Below are 17,500 nucleotides of genomic sequence, written 5' to 3'. Positions count from 1 at the left end.
GTAGAGTAGAGTAGAGTAGAGTAGAGTAGAGTAGAGTAGAGTAGAGTAGAGGGAGGTAGAGTAGAGTAGAGGGAGGTAGAGTAGAGTAGAGTAGAGTAGAGTAGAGGGAGGTAGAGTAGAGTAGAGGGAGGTAGAGTAGAGGGAGGTAGAGTAGAGTAGAGTAGAGGGAGGTAGAGTAGAGTAGAGGGAGGTAGAGTAGAGTAGAGGGAGGTAGAGTAGAGGGAGGTAGAGTAGAGTAGAGGGAGGTAGAGTAGAGTAGAGTAGAGTAGAGTAGAGTAGAGGGAGGTAGAGTAGAGGGAGGTAGAGTAGAGTAGAGGGAGGTAGAGTAGAGTAGAGTAGAGGGAGGTAGAGTAGAGGGAGGTAGAGTAGAGTAGAGGGAGGTAGAGTAGAGTAGAGTAGAGTAGAGGGAGGTAGAGTAGAGTAGAGGGAGGTATAGTAGAGTAGAGTAGAGTAGAGGGGGGTAGAGTAGAGGGAGGTAGAGTAGAGTAGAGGGAGGTAGAGTAGAGTAGAGAGAGGTAGAGTAGAGTAGAGTAGAGGGAGGTAGAGTAGAGTAGAGTAGAGGGAGGTAGAGTAGAGTAGAGGGAGGTAGAGTACGGGGTACAGTAGATGTAGAGTGTAGAGTAGAGGTAGAGTAGAGGTAGGATAGAGGGGGAGTATAGGTAGAGTAGAGGTGGAGTAGAGGCAGGGTAATGTAGAGTATAGGTAGAGCAGTGACGTGCAGTCAGGGGAGGCAGGTGAGGCTGTGCCTCCCCTGTCATCATGAGAGGAAAAAGAAACGAAATAATAAAATAACACAAGTATTAATCTTTGTCCTCTGGACTATGATTTTGGTGTGGTTCTTAATGTATTTTGACCATTTTTATAGTAAAAATCGCAGAAAATTCTGTATTTCCTGCTTAAATAAACGGAGACGAGAGGTGAGGCATGGACAGCCGAGCCTCCCTCCAGATTGAGCATCACTCACAAACTGGATTGAGCGTGTGCAAATGGCGCGTGCTTGTTCCCATGTCTGTGTATGTTTCCAATATGATGGTTGAGGACACTTTGATGTAATAAAAGTATACGTCTTCTTTTCCATGGTGTTCACTAATGTATTTCACGTACGTGTGTCATATTTACATCTTATTGATATGACATCGATCCACAGGGAAAGTGCTTGCCTAGAGGCAGGCAGTACCTCTGCCTCAAGGAAGGCGGCGGTAGTGAGCAGCCTGCTAGCCTGCCAGCAGCCAGGTCACGTCAACTCGAACCCGTGTGCAAAAAGTCAACACAAGCAGTGAGCTGTGCGACGCTGTGCGACGCTGTGCGACGCTGTGCGACGCTGTGCGACGCTGTGCGACGCTGTGCGACGCTGTGGAGCTCAGCGTCAAGCTGCCATGTCTCCCCCTGGAAACGGACGATTTGACGTCTAAACGAAGACATTTCTCAAAGCTGGACTTTCAGTCAAAGCAAGAAGTCATAAATACTGGGAGACCGACGCCACAACTACGAGGTTTGCTTCAAACGACGGGAGTCGGGAATAGACGGGAAACTAGTGGTTCTTTTCAAACAGGTTGGTATTCACGTAAAGACTGGCTCTGTGGCTGTGCTGTAACAAACCGTCTTTTCTGCTTTCCCTGGTAGTAAGATATACTGCGATATACAGTGGCACTGGGGTTTTAAAACGGTTTTCAGCTCCTATTCTCTCATCCTATTGGCATCCTACTGTATGTTTGTAAATCTGACTTGTGAGTCAGTGCCTCCCCAACCCTCACTGCACGTCACTGAGGTAGAGTAGAAGTGGAGTAGAGGTAGAGTAGAGCAGAGGTGGAGTAGAGGTAGAGTAAAGTAGGGTGTTGATAGAGTAAAGGAGAGGTGGAGTAAAGAAGAGGTGGGTAGAGGCAGACCAAAGTAGAGTATAGGTAGAGACAGAGTAGAGGTAGAGTAGAGATGAAGTATAGGTAGAGATACAGCACAGAAGCGGTAGAGTAAAGGTAGAGGTAGAGTAGAGGTAGAGTAAAGTAGAATATAGGTAGAGGTAGAGTAGAGGTGGAGTACAGGTAGAGTACAGTGGAGTGAAGAGTAGCTTTAGAGGTAAATTCGAGTAGAGGTAGAGTAGAGTAGAGTATGGGAAGAGGTAGAGGTCGAGTAGAACAAGAGCTACAGAATAGGTACAGTAGAGGAAGGGTACAGGTTGAGCAAAGTAGAGTATTGGTAGAGTAGAGGAAGAGTAAAGTAGAGTATAGGAAGAGGTAGAGAATAGGTACAGTAGAGGTAGGCTATAGGTAGGGAAGAGTAGAGGTGAAGTAGATGTAGAGTAGAAGTGAAGTGGAAGTAGAGTAAAGGTGGCAGAGGCAGAGGTTGAGCAGAGTATAGGTTTAGGTAGTGTAGGGGTCGAGTAGAGGTGTAATAGAGGTAGAGTACATGTGAAAGGTAGAGTAGAGGAAGAGTGGAGGTGGAGTAGAGGTAATGTAGAGTAGAGTAGAGGCAGAGTAAAGTAGAGTATAGGTAGAGTACAGTTTAGGTAGACGTAGAGTATAGGTAGAGTAGAGGGAGAGTAGGGTATAGGTAGAGGTAGAGTAGAAGTAGAAGTATAGTATATGAAGAGGTAGAGTAGAGGTCGAGTAAAGTACAGTATATGTAAAGGTAGAGTACAGGTAGAGGTGGAGTAGAGGTAGAGTAGAATATAGGTAGAGGTAGACTAGAGGTTGAGAAGAGGTAGAGTAGAGATAGAGGTGGAGCAGAGGTAGAGTAAAGTAGAGGTAGAGCAAGGTAGAGTATAGGTAGAGGCAGAGTAGAGGTGGAGGTAGAGTACAGGTAGAGTCGAGGTAGAGGTAGAGCAAAGTAGAGTATAGGTTGAGGTAGGGGTAGAGTATAGGTAGAGAATAGGTAAAGCAGAGGTAGAGTACAGGTCGAGTAAAGTAGAGTACAAGAAGATGTAGAGGTCGAGTAGAGGTAGTGTATAGGTAAAGTAGAGGTAGGGTACAGGTAGAGAAGTGTAGAAGTGGAGTAGAGTAGAGGTGGAGTTGAAGGAGAGTAAAGGTGGAGTATAGGTAGAGTAGAGGGTGGATTGAGTATAGGCAGAGATAGAGTAGAGTATAGGTATAGGTAGTGTAGAGGTGGAGTAGAGGTAGAGTAGAGGTAGAGTAGAAAATAGGTAGAGGTAGAGTAGAGGTAGAGTAGAATAGAGTAGAGGTAGAGCAGAGGTTGAGTAGAGGTAGTGTAGAGCAGAGTATAGGTATAGGTAGAGTAGAGGTAGAGTACAGGTAGACTAAAGTAGAAGTGGAGTAGAGTATAGGTCGACTCGAGGTAGAGTAGAGTTGGAATATAGGTAGAGTAGAGGTACAGTGTTGGTAGAGGTATAGTATAGGTAGAGTACAGTGGAGTAGAGTAGACTCGAGGTAGAGTACAGGTAGAGTAGAAATAGAGTAGAGGTAGAGTAGAGGCAGGGTAGAGGTAAGGTAGAGGCAGAGTATAGGTAGAGTAGAGGCAGGGTAGAGGTAGAGTAGAGGTAGAGGTAGAGTAGAGTCAAGGTAGACTAGAGATAGAGTAGAGGTGGAGTAGAGTAGAGGTAGAGTAGAGTAAAGGTAGAGTAGAGTAGAGGTAGAGTAGAGGCAGGGTAGAGGTAGAGTAGAGACAGAGGTAGAGTCGAGTCAAGGTAGAGTAGAGATAGAGTAGAGGTAAAGGTGGAGGAGAGTAGAGGTAGAGTAGAGGTAGAGGTAGAATAGAGGAAAGGTAGAGTACAGGCAGAGTAGAGGCAGGGTAGAGTAGAGTCAAGGTAGAGTAAAGATAGAGTAGAGGTAGAGGTGGAGGAGAGTAGAGGTAGAGTAGAGATAGAGGTAGAATAGAGTAAAGGTAGAGTAGAGTAGAGGCAGAGTAGAAGCAGGGTAGAGGTAGAGTAGAGGCAGAGGTAGAGTAGAAGTAGAGTAGAGGCAGAGTTAAGTATCACTGCACAGTTCTACTGGAACACTACTCATGGAGAAGTTATGAACGAACGTCTGGGTCTGTGTTCTGGGACGGCTTGAGTCCTACACATAGTGATATGAATATAAATATGAAATAGATATTTATATAAATAATATATATTACATAGACATCATATAGATATTATTTAGACATCATATAGATATGAAACATTTATTAAATAGATATTATATAGCTTTCATATAGATATTATATAGATATAATATATATGTATTATAGATATTTTATAGACATTAAATATACATTATATATATTAAATAGATATGATATATACAGTATACTGTATATATATTATATAGATATCATTTAGACATTATATATATTAAATAGGTATCATATAGATATTGAATTGATATCATACTTGAAGGTGTAAGATGTATTTTCCCTGTGTCGTATAAGATACATCCAGGGGGAGGGAGAGAGGGAGAGCATTGGGGGCGTGTCAGCGGCTGGAGGGTGAGACAGGTGGAGCTCGTAGTTATCACCCTTAAAATGACAGGGTGGTGCTGGGTACTGAAGCTGCTCCTGGCACCAGGGAGGTGGAGGATGAGGCACCGTTCTGTTCTGTTCTTCTTCGCTCTCCACCTTCATATATTTCCTCTTTACTTCCATTTGTCCATTTTGAAAAGGTGATTCACCAGCCCCACCTTGGCATTTATTTTGAATTTATTTTGGATTTGTTTGGGATTTATTTGGGATTTATTCTGAATTTATTCTTGATTTCTTAGGAATTTGTTTGGGATTTGTTCGGGATTTATTTTGGATTTGTTCGGGATAATTCTGGATTTGTTTAGGATTAGTTTGGGATTTTTTCGGGATTTATTTATAATTTATTTTGGATTTGTTCGGGATTTATTCTGATCTGTTTGGCATTTGTTCTGGATTCATTCTGGATTTATTTGGAATTTATTCTGAATTTGTTTGGGATTTGTTCTGGATTTATTTTTAATTTATTTCGGATTTATTTTTTGTTTATTTCGGATTTATTTTTTGTTTATTTCGGATTTGTTTGGGATTTATTTGTGATTTGTTTGTGATTTGTTTGGGCTCGTACCTGTTTCTTCCTGAATCTCTGAAGCCTTTGGCGAAGGGGTTGCGGTCGATCTTTAGCCTGGTGATCTGAGGGAAGACGCAGCACCATCACTACCAGGACAGGGGCAGACGGGTGGAATGGACGGACAGGCGGGCAGGCAGGCAGACAGACAGGCGGAGGGACGGACAGACAGACCTGCTGGTTCTGGTAGGCTGTGACGGTGGTGAAGACGGTCTCTGGGAAGCTGAAGGACTTGACGCCCTCCCCCGCGGGGACAGGCTTGGTGGGGGAGAGCTCGCTGCTGGAGTCCTTCCTGATCACGTGCACGCGCGGCTGGTACTTGTGCATGGAGTGCAGGATGATCTGGAGATGGAAGAACAGAGCTTTCAGAGCCTTCAGAGCTAGGCTAGCTGATCCCATCTGCAGCCATGCATTAAGCTAACGCAGTTAGCATATCCCTTTAACAGTGGGTGTGTAGTAGAGTGTGTCCACGATATGTATCAATTTGTGTGTAGCAACTGATAACTTATTCAAATAGTTATATATACGTATATATATATATATATATATAAAGTACAGTATAATAAATAATATCATAATATTTAATAGAATAATATATTCATGGTATATATATATATATATTAATAGATGGTGTGGTATAGTGACAGTGTGACAATATCCAGTGTGTGAGAATGTATTCTAAATATTAATAAAACAAATACATATAGATTATAAAACATTGTGTGTGTGCGTGTGCGTGCGTGTGTGCGTGTGTGTGTGTGTGTGTGTGTGTGTGTGTGTGTGTGTGTGTGTGTGTGTGTGTGTGTGCGTGCGTGCGCGTGCGTGCGTGTGTGTGTGTGTGTGTTATTGAGTAATATTACTTACTGACACTGAAATCCAGAAAGTGACAGCATGCACAGAAAATAGAGATTAGTACATATCTCATATCACACTCAAACATATTGTGTGTGTGTGTGTGTGTGTGTGTGTGTGTGTGTGTGTGTGTGTGTGTGTGTGTGTGTGTGTGTGTGTGTGTGTGTGTGTGTGTTGTCATTCGTCTGTCCCTCATTACACACATTTTACTTAAAAGACAGCTTATCAGGGTTTAAACTCGAGCGGAAACTGAGTTCACACTGCAATGACGCCAACAGAGTGTGTGTGTGTGTGTGTGTGTGTGTGTGTGTGTGTGTGTGTGTGTGTGTGTGTGTGTGTGTGTGTGTGTGTGCGCGTGTGTGTGCGTATGTGCGTATGTGTGTGTGTGTATGTGTGTGTGTGTGTGTGTGTGTGTGTATGTGTGTGTGTATATGTGTCTGTGTGTGTGTGTGTTCTGCCTCGGGGCTCAGTCTGCTGTTGATTACAGTCAAAGTGTGAGAGCGGCTCCCAGGGGCCCCAGGGCCGGAGCTGGGTTTTAGGTTGAGGTTTGGTTTCTCAGTCCGACACCTCTGAGACGTGTGGATTTTTGGGTGAAAGCGAGAACGATAAATGCTCCATGTAAACAGAGCGAGGAGGAGATGGAGAGCAGGGTGATCTATAATCATGGTTGCCCGGGTTGCCCAGTTGCCCCGGGCAACCAGATCTGGGCCTTGTCAAGCATCTGGTAAAAATATTTAACCGAAAACGTTGAATATGAAAAAAATATAATAATAATAATAACAATAATAATAAGTGTGGCACACATCTGTATGTTTATAAATCAAGCAAAACATGAAGAAAAGCTAATTTTAAACTAGAAAAACATTTTTCACAACACAACTTTCTTTCTTCATCTTGAAATATGGATTATAATGATGTCACAACCACTCAATTATAAAATTCAGCAACCAAGATTAAATGAACCTCAAATATTTTAGTTAAATATTTGTCGGTCTAGGACGCAGCAAAGCTCATTCAAAACACTTTGTCTATAAATGTAAAGAATTGAGATGTATGTTGGTTGTGTCTACTGAGCTGAGGAATGTGGGCTTTTAAAAAAAATATATATATTTATTTTTAATTTGACCTTGTTTTTTAAACTTTTTTTTGTCATTTATTTTATATAATATTTATGAAAAAAATCATCATTAATAACAAAATGATTATTCTTTTAAATTTAAATACACAAAATGTGACTGATTGGTTTGATTTGATTCACCGGGTAAAAATGTCTGACACTGAAATAAAAGTTGATTGATTTGTAGAGCAGTCCTGTCACTTTACAGCTGCACATCATAATATTTATTATTCATCACACATCATAATAGTTATTATTCATCATACATCATAATAGTTATTATTCATCATACATACAGTATCATGTATACACTGAACAGGCTGTACTGGATATTCTAATGGGCTGGAAATGATGCCAGATGAAAAGATTATTTACATTTGCCGTCGAACTAAATGACGTTAGAATTTTCCATATTTCATATTTATTTCATATTTTCTACGAGGGAGACGGCAGGAGGAAAGAGCGAGGTACGCGGAGTATTCCCAAACCACGCCTCAGTACTTCACCTCGGAGGGACATCAAACCAGTCCAAGGTGAACGCATCTCGACCAACGACACCTTGAGGAAGTTGAGCCTGAGCTCTTCACGCGACGCAGCTTTTACTAGCGGCTGACGGTAAAACGGTATTTTTGTTCCCTCGCCGGACACCAAACCGACACGGAACGTCCCGCTCCCGCACCGCCCCCGCACCGCCCCCGCACCGCCCCCGCACCGCCCCCGCACCGCCCCCGCACCGCCCCCGTCCACCGGCCCATGCTGCAGATGGCAGATTAAAACCTTCCTCCCCGGCCAACAGAAAACAGAAAAACAACTTTAATTCCATATTGCTGATAGTACGCCTGGAAGCTCTACAGTGGATCCCAGAGTTACGAGCGTCGCCCGCAGCGGACGCGTCGTTAAGCAGAGCGGCGGAGGGGCGCGGCGCAGGGCGTTCCGGGTGCTTTTTATTGGGTTTTTCCCAGAGATGGACAGGAAGTCAACACAGCGCGGACAGGAAGTGGACGGCGTGCGATGGGTCGGGACCCAGAAGGATCCTGACAATGATGGACCCACGGAGCAGGAGAAGAAGGGTTTGCTGCGCTCAGTTATGACTGTTTCTCTTTCTATTGTTGTTCATTTAATTGTTGTTATATAAGCTGCAGGCCTGTGGAGGTGACGGTGGTGACGGAGGTGATGGAGGTGACGCATTCCAAAAACAAAATGAGAACATTTAGTTTATGAGCAGCATTTAGAATATCAGCCTTATTCTCATGTTCCCATTTTATATATATATACATATAACATTTTATATATAGAATTTAATTAACCCAGATTTTAAATATTTTCTTATTTTCTAAAATTTCTTATTAAACTGTAAAGAAACAGTGCATAAGAACAGTTCTTTGCAGTTTGGCTTTTAACATTCCAAATCATTTGATTTGGTTAAATTAAAAACTTTATTTTCTATTAATATATTTTGTTCATTTCGTTGATGTGCTCTTACTTCCAATCATCTCATCCAACTGTCAAGGTCAAGAATCCAAATTCAAGACCACGACAACTTTTAAGGGCTCATATTTATAAAACGGATTTTAAGATTCCTCCGGACATTTCAAGGACCTGCAGACGCGGTGGGCGGAGCCGCTAAAAACGTGTTGTTTTTTCAGCGGAAAAAAAGAAGAAGAAGAGGAAGAAGAAGGAGGAGAAGAAGAAGGAGAAGAAGAAGGACGTTGATCATGTTATCTGTGACAAGTGGTTTAAATAAACAGAGAAGAGAAGCGATAATCTTACAGAGGGAAGAACGCTCCGCAGTTAAAGTGAAACCCAAAACTCCTGAATCGACCGCATCCACCCGCTCCATTCGGAGATAACGTCTGCGTCGCCCGAGCGGCGTTTTTCCGCTGAGTTGCCACGGCGACGGGATCGGGGACGCGCTCCAACACCCGCCTATCTGCCGCCAGATCTCCCGCACGGGAAGCTGCCTTCAAAGCTCATTTCCCCCTCGGCCTCTGAAGGCTCCGGGGTTTCCCGACGGAGCGTAGGCTGCGGTCTTTTAAGGGGGAGGGTGGGGTGGGGGGGCCACACCCATATCGGCGCGGGGGATCGGAAAGCGCTCGGCTCCGTACGGAAGAAGGGGGAAAGGAAAATTCAAAGCGGGGGTTTTGTTCCTCCGTCAGGACGCCTCCTTCCCCGCTCCGTCCCTTCCATCACATTCCAGAGCCTCCGTGCGCCGCAGAGAGGCTAATTTGTACCGGATCCACACATTGTGCTCGGCGACCGCACTAATGGGAGCAACGTGGCCGACGGTCGCTCGACCCCCGCGGGGGGGCGGCCAGCGAGATCCGCTCCGCCCGCGCCGGGAGGGAGCGGCGGCGGACGACGCGGCGGGGCTGACGTTGCCGCCGCCCGCGGGGAGACGGAGCGTGAGATCCACGCACTGACGCGTCCTTAAGGGGAGCCCGTCGCCCGCAGCTGACTGCTCCAGCTCCTTCACCTACGTCTGTGTCTCTGATGGAGCCACTCACACACACACTGAAACAACACAACACCACCTCACTTTGTTCTTTTTGACTTGCGCTGCCTCAGACAGCGTGTGAGCAGGAGGGTTAAGAGGCACGTTACAATGGTTAGAATGCATCATCCGAGTGGCATTGTCAGCAGCAAACATGTTTTGGGCCCTCAGGGACCTTCTGCATAACAACTTGTTGAGAAGAAGAATGAACAGGGTCCGCTAATTTGTGCTGACGACGCAAATACGCCCGTAACAACCAACGCAACAAAAGTACGGTGAGCAGAGATGTTCTGTACAGCGTGTACCTGGGAAATATGATATGAATATGATGACAACACTAACATTATGGTATGGCTTATTGTCTTTCTACTTTCTTATTATTAAACTATTTAACCTGGATTTTGGAAAATAGTAGAGGTTCCACGTGTGTGTGTGTGTGTGTGTGTGTGTGTGTGTGTGTGTGTGTGTGTGTGTGTGTGTGTGTCTGTGTGTGTGTGCATGTGTGTATGTGTGTGCGTGCGCATCACACTGAAGTTTTTTATAATCCATTATTTTCTTTTCTTATTTTTTATGGTGTTTTTTTCAGACTGCTAAACTTTGTTTTGCGACTCGTCGTCTGCAGAAACAGTCCCGAGACAAGCGCTCCGTAGCTGTAAATGTTGTCATTGGTCATGAACACGAATCATTTGGGGTAAAAAGGGAGAAAAGGGCGCGGCCGCTTACGTGTCCCTGGTCGTCCAGCTCGTTGTTGGTCAGTTTGAGCTTGTCGAAGCTGACCACCTGCCGCATCCACGTGTCCCCTGAGGCCAGGGAGTCCGGGTGGATGTAGACCCGCGGCGGCACCGGGGAGTCGGCGTTCCCCGCCACCATCCACTTGGAGCTGTGGTACACGTACCTGCAGGGGGACGGAAAGAAGCCCCTTCATCAGACCCCGCGTGGTTTGAATGGATGAGCATTTATAAACAGACTGACTTATTATGATGCTACATCATTGTCCCTACTACAACAATTAATCACTTTAATAACAATTATTAATTATCATTAAATACGCTGCTCTCTTTGTTATTACATTTCCATATTTCACTTTGCAGTTTGCTCATCGTATATACTATTAATTTTGCATTTAATTGAAAATATACTATACTAATAATACTCTGCATAGTCTCTAACTGATTATTTCTTATTTTTAATGTATTTTTTTTATGTTATGTATATACTGAAGAAGAATTTCAGTTATTATTCAGTGAGGCAACACATTGAGTTTTTCCCCTATTTTATCGCGCTTTAATATTGAAACACAGACGAGCACTGTACACAGTAAACAGGAAAAAACCCTCAGTGTGTTGTCTCACTCAATAATAACTGAATACTTCTGTGGAACCGCCTTTTAAAAACAAAGCTTTCATTTCACTGCCTTTGAAATCTGCAACGGCAAGAGCCTAAAATATTACACACACGCACACGCACACACACACACAAACACTCACACACACACACACACACACACACTCACACACACACACACATAAACACTCACACACACACACATAAACACTCACACTCACACACACACACACACACACACTCACACACAAACACACACACACACACAGCGGCATGTTTTCATTGAGGCCGAGCCATAATATTGTGTGTGTGTGTGTGAGTTTGGGGACAATATGAGAGAGAGAGAGAAAGAAAGAAAGGGGGAGGGAGGGAGAGAAAATGAATGAAATGAAGGAGAAGGCCATAAAAGACTGGACGAGAGGAAGACGACAAGAGGAATAAAGGCATCAAGGGAAGACTCCGAAAAATGGGAACTGTAGGACAGAGAGAGAGGGGCAGACAGACAAATAGGCAGATAGATAGACAGGCAGATAGACAGATAGATCCAGTTGTTTATCTTTAGTTCTGGTGAAGCGTTCAGTTGAAAGAGTTGTCAAACATCTGCTAAAGTCATCACCACACACACACACACACACACACACACACACACACACACACACACATACACACACACACACACACACCCTTCCTCTGCCACTAACAGGCAACATTTGGTGAGTGCGTGGACACAACATGTCAACATAAAATAAATATTATGTGCGTGTGTGATCCGTGTTTTAAGGCGGTGTTCTGAATGAGTCGAGAGAGAGAGAGAAAATAAAGCGAGGACCCCCCACTTACATCCCAAAATATCTTTTGATATGAAGCCATTATTTTTATTTTTATTTTTTTACAAAAACCAAACGAATCAAGAGCAGAGTGTATTGTATCGTATTTCACAGAATATTAAAACAACGTCTTCAACACAATTAACATCAACTGAATGAAAACACAAGAAACGTTCAACAGAAATGTACAGAAAGGTTTTTGTTATTATCTATGTTCATGTTACAAGTTATGGTCTGAAAGGAGATGGTCATAAAGGTATATATACTGAGCATGGCGGGTTGTGAAGTCCCTCTTTAGGGTCTGGAGCTCTGCAGACAGACTTTCCTTCCAGCGGCATCACTCAAAAATATGAAACAGAGCTGGAAATCTGATTAGACGCCTTTCATCTCCCATAAATCTGTCATCTGCCTCGGGAGCGATCAATAACACACCCATGTTATGTGCTGGACAGGTGTGTGTGTGTGTGTGTGTGTGTGTGTGTGTGTGTGTGTGTGTGTGTGTGTGTGTGTGTGTGTGTGTGTGTGTGTGTGTTTGTGTGTGGTTGTGTGTGTGTGTGTGTGTGTGTGTGTGCGTGTGTGCGTGTGTGTGCGTGTGTGTGTGAGGTGGGGTAGAACGTAGACGTGTGGTGTGAACTGATGTTTGACACCACACACAATGATGGAAGGAGAGTTTTGTAGATATACACAGTATACACACACACACACACACACACACACACACACACACACACACACACACACACACACACACACACACACACACACACTCACACACACACACACTCACACACACACACACACACACACACTCACACATGTATGGAATACATTCACACACGTGCACTTGGTTCTTCACACATATTGTCTTTCATGGAAATACTGACAGATACTGTGAGGAACACACACTAAAAACACACACATTTGCCAAACCTGGGCTGTATTGGGTTTCCCCACTGACAGAGTAAATATGGTGATTAAATTACCACATAGAATCCACTGGTATTTCTGTGTGTGTGTGTGTGTGTGTCTGTGTGTGTGTGTGTGTGTGTGTGTGTGTGTGTGTGTGTGTGTAATAAATGCATTTACTCTTTGTTTCCTGGGAAACAAAGATAAGACACTATCTGTGTGTAGGATTTCTACTAAAGTCACACACACACACACACACACACACACACACACACACACACACACACACACACACACACGCACGCACACACACGCACGCACTAACAAGGCCTCCACATGAAGGAGAGAGAGTTCCAGTACAACGATACAACCCCACAGCACCACCTGCACCATCAGTACCTAACCCTACAGCACCACCTGAACCTAACCCCACAGCACCACCAGCACCACCAGAACCCCAGAGCACTCATCAGCACCCCCATCAGACCCCCCAGAACAACCCCACAGCCCCACCAGAATCCAACAGCACCACCTGCAACACCACCAGTACCCTTGCAGAACAACTACCAAAACCCCACCACACCACCTTTATCTACTCCACATTTATCTGCAACACCTGCAACAACTTTTTATTTTCAATTGAATGGATTTTCATACAGATGGTGGAATCAGTTCAACAAAATATTGAACTTTTAAACTTTAACTTGTTAATAATAATCATTAGAATATTGGGTGGTGTTGAAGCGCCACATCAATAAAACCTGTCTCCATTCCACAAAATGACCTTGAACAATGTCCTGCTGCACTGTATCGAAGTCCTGAAACGCTGCTCTCGTTGTCTCCTACTTCAAGAATTTGTGTCGTTTTATTGAGTTGAATTTATATTTCTGAGTTCATTTAACTGTGACTGTGACTGACTCCAGATCAGATCGGACGCCTCCACCTCCCTCGGTTTTGGACGCTCGGTCCAACACCATCACAGCAACACAAACACAGACCATGAAGCAACTCTGTGAAAACCTGTTTTCCATTTATTCTGCTTTTACGACGGATTGTCTCAGTCGCTCTGCAGCGGCGGCAGCAAACTGACCGAGGAGACGGCGCCAAAAACACTTTAACGCAGAAATGTAACTTATTGAGGTTTAAATCTTCTTCGGCGGCGATGTTCCAGTTCCACATTTAAAAAGCAGCAGAAATTCTCTTTGGTTTCTGTGAAAACCTCCACCGCACCACAACGCCAGCCTGGCGGAAGAAATGCCTAAAAACCGTAAAACCAACCGCGCAGCCCCTCGGAGAATCATTTCGTTTAGCGGTCACGCTCGCAGCTATTTTTCTCTCCTCCTCAAGGCTCGGGCATCTCAGGCCAGAGACCCAGAATAACGATATCAAATAGTTTGGATAAGTCTTAAGACATAAAACAATCCAAAGTAACAGATCCAGAGAAAGTTTATATTATAAAGGAGAAATGGGTTCAAGAAATCTCTTAAATCTCTCTTGGGCTGAATACAGATCAGTTATTTAGAGTTTGTCTTGTCAGAACTCCAGTTTTTTGGTTTTTCAGAGAGGTCAAGCGGGCGTGGCCGTACCTGTATCTCTTGTTGTCCACGGGCACGATGTCCATGGCGATGTAGTACTGCTGGTGCGGGTCCAGGCCCACGATCTTCACCCTCATGGCGGGAAACATCCGCCTAAAAAGAAAAAAACCCAGAGAAATGAAAACCAGGTCAGGTCCAGGTCCTGGAATAGCAGCACCCAAGACACCTTCACTCGATGTCACAATATGAATTATTTTTCACTTGCGCATGAAGGAGATTTGTCGGGACTCTTATATAGCTGGAAAAATGAGAAAGAATATTTTCCTTCCTTCTGACTTCTGATTTGTTTTCTATTTTTTCTGCAACCTTTTCCTGTAATCTTGTTTTTATTCATTGTTGTGTTTTTTACCATTTGATTTATTTTGTTAAGTGTTATGTGAAGTGCAAGATATTGTTTTGCTCAGAGTTTTATCATTTTTAATCTCCTTGGCCATTTTCAGGCTAAAAGTATGGGGAACACGACAACCTCAGTACACACAGACATGGTTGAGGTCTCTTTAGACGTTTCAGACTTCTTCTTGTATGAGTTTGATCAATATCAATCAACATTTGGAGCAGAAATGGGTGAAAAACTGTTGCTAAGGCGGTTTGATTGGTTTGGGGAGCAGGGTGCTTTGTGACATCATCATCCAAAGTTATATAAATCCAAGCTTCGTCTCTCGGAACTCATTCGCATCCAGCCACTTGCACAATGTGGACCGCAAAGAATCTGCTACTTGCAGACAGACAACCCCAGCCCCGAAAACTATAAACCGTCAAATTGTTTGTTTTACGGAACCTCGGAAACCTGTAATAAGTAATAAGACTAAACTGGATCCCATGTATTGCTCCCTGCCGCTATATTTATTATTATTATTATTATTATTATTATTATTATTATTATTATTATTATTGTTATTATTATTACAATCATTCATTGCTCCACCATTTAGAATTCATCCTGTAAATATCAAAACCTTTTAGGGAGATTTTTGAAATGACGACAGTGGACGGCATTACATCAACAAGGGACACAGATTTTAATCCTATTTGATTATGATCACAAAACATTGGAGTTTTTGGGCGAGTCAAGGTGTTTTTTTTTAAGTTGATCACTTTGTGATAAAGAAAGAGTTAAACAGACAAGGGACAGAATGAAAAGATGTCCAAACACTTTTTAAAGCTTGAGAACTTTTGACATCTTAAATGTCCAGTTTGAATCAGTGTTTCCACACTGCTGCACATAATGTCAATTGATCAACTGATTGGACACAAACGCAGCATTTCATCACTGTAATTCAATTAAATGAACATTAAATTAATCCACAAACTGGGTCATAAAACAGATTCCAGAGAAAGACGTCAGATTAGAAAGGACGTTGAAATATCCGAGCGGGAGGAGGAGGCATCGAGGTGTTTTACAACTTTATCACTTTAAAGTCACGTCAAAGAATTAAAGGAAGGACTGAGGAACGGAAGAAAATAGAAGAGATTTGCTTGAATTCACTGAATGATATTGACTGCTCATTGCCCAACACACTGTAATGTGCGTTTATCAACTGATTGGACACAAACGCAGCGTTTCATCTCCGTAATTCAATTAAATGAACATCAAATTAATCCACAAACTGGGTCATAAAACACATTCCACTCGGAGTCGCTCGGTGCTTCAGCAAATCATGATTCGTTTATTTACAGACGCAGACCTTGGGGAGGCTGTTTTTTTTAGGTTGTTTTTTTTTACCGTGAATAGAAGTTTTAACGTGTTTTCTCGCCGCCGCAGTGGAAAAACCTGCATTTTAAAGTGAAATACTTTGCTGAAATGCTTTTAAATTGTTTCCTCTCCCTCCCTCTGCTTCACAGTTTATTTACGTCAATTACTATTATTACAGAAATGCACTTCCTGTTTACAACGCGGCTTCTTCAGCGTTTCTTTCTCTACTACTTTCTGTCTCTTTTATCAAGGGTAATTAGAAATACACTTCTGTCTCTAAATCACGTTTCTGTTCAAACATCATTTGTTGGTGACGTCTGGTCTTCAAGTTCTCATGAATTCATGTGGATCCAGCGCCAGTTCAAACACAAAATGCAGAGAAAATGTTTTTTTTTAAGGACATTTTAGGTTAATTCCACATTTTCCGCTGAGGATGTGTAACTGGATTTATCTGGTTCTATAAGTATTAAATGAATGAACCTGAGTTCAAATATAATTCTAAAAAAGCTCTGTAATAGAAATGAGTTGAAGACGTCAAGAAATGGGAAGAAATAATATTAATAATAATAATTTAGAAATGGCTTCAGTCCTCCAGGCGGTGACTGTAGAACCATGTCAGCCAAACTGTACATAATCCCAAAATAACTGGAGAATAAAATACTCCAAATAAAGCCAGCTGCATCTATGGGAGTAATAAACAACTTTAAAGCAAATTGGCCATAGATGAGTTCAAATACCAAAGTATAACTCATTTATTATATTTAAAAGATCGGATTAGATGAAGTTAAATCATACACCGAATATAACAACAATATACTGTATCTGTGCTCATTTGACAAAATAAAGTAAAAAAATCGATTTTTGTTCCTCAACTTCATTTCAAGTCATAGAAATACAGAGCGATCGTAAAAATCCTCAATAAAAAGAGAGAGAGAGCGACAGAGGAAGGAAGAGAGAGAGAGAAAGAGCGAGAGAGAGAGAGAGAGAGAGAGAGAGAGAGACAAAGAGAGAGAGAGAGACAAAGAGAGAGAGAGAGAGACAAAGAGAGACAGAGAGAGAGAGAGAGAGACAAAGAAAGAGAGAGAGAGACAGAGAAAGAGAGAGAGACAAAGAGAGACAGAGAAAGAGAGAGAGAGAGAGAGAGGAAGGGGGGGGGGGGTTCCCGCTGAATGTTATTTGCTGTCTTTGGTTCCTATTGTTGCTCCAAAGAGAGTAATGTGCATCGGACACCAACACGTCATGTGACCACGCGGGCCCCCGTGCACGCCCGCGGCCCCGTGCACATGCATCACATGGGCCACCCCCCCCCACGCGGCCACGCCCGGTTCCTGGTGCTCCTGCAGCTCAGCACCCGGTCAGGACGGGTCGCAACGCGTCTGAGCCTGGTCCACAAGTAACAACTGCTGAGCACAAGTCTCCTGTCAGAACGTACGATCCTCACAAATCATCAATCTCACGATGTTTGACACCAAAACAAACATGGCCGCCGCACGGCTCGCCACTGCGGCGAACCTGCGGCGCTGACGTTCAACACGAATCAGACTCGTGAGTCTCCTCCATTTCCCAAGTCCACACTCCGCTTTCTTTGGCTTCGCCATCGTGCAGCCGCACGATCCCATTGGCTGTTGAAAGCTCCCGTAGCAATTTGAGGCTTTGAC

General features: G+C 43.4%; 1 protein-coding gene across 1 annotated transcript in view; it reads right to left on the bottom strand.

Moving 5' to 3' along the window:
• Window positions 1-17,500, bottom strand: part of tbx15 (T-box transcription factor 15) — a 40,737-nt gene that overhangs the window by 10,070 nt on the left and 13,167 nt on the right. The window contains exons 4-7 of the mRNA XM_080018668.1: window positions 14,141-14,242; window positions 10,201-10,372; window positions 5,192-5,359; window positions 5,018-5,082 (exon numbers count right to left, since the gene is read on the bottom strand). Of these exons, the coding sequence (XP_079874794.1) occupies window positions 5,018-5,082; window positions 5,192-5,359; window positions 10,201-10,372; window positions 14,141-14,242 (507 nt within the window). The remainder of the gene's footprint in view (window positions 1-5,017; window positions 5,083-5,191; window positions 5,360-10,200; window positions 10,373-14,140; window positions 14,243-17,500) is intronic.

Source organism: Zeus faber (genome assembly GCF_960531495.2).
Source record: "Zeus faber genome assembly, chromosome: 18".
Lineage (NCBI taxonomy): Eukaryota > Metazoa > Chordata > Actinopteri > Zeiformes > Zeidae > Zeus > Zeus faber.
Note: the sequence above shows the minus strand (reverse complement) of the source record. Positions and strands in the feature narration are given on the sequence as shown.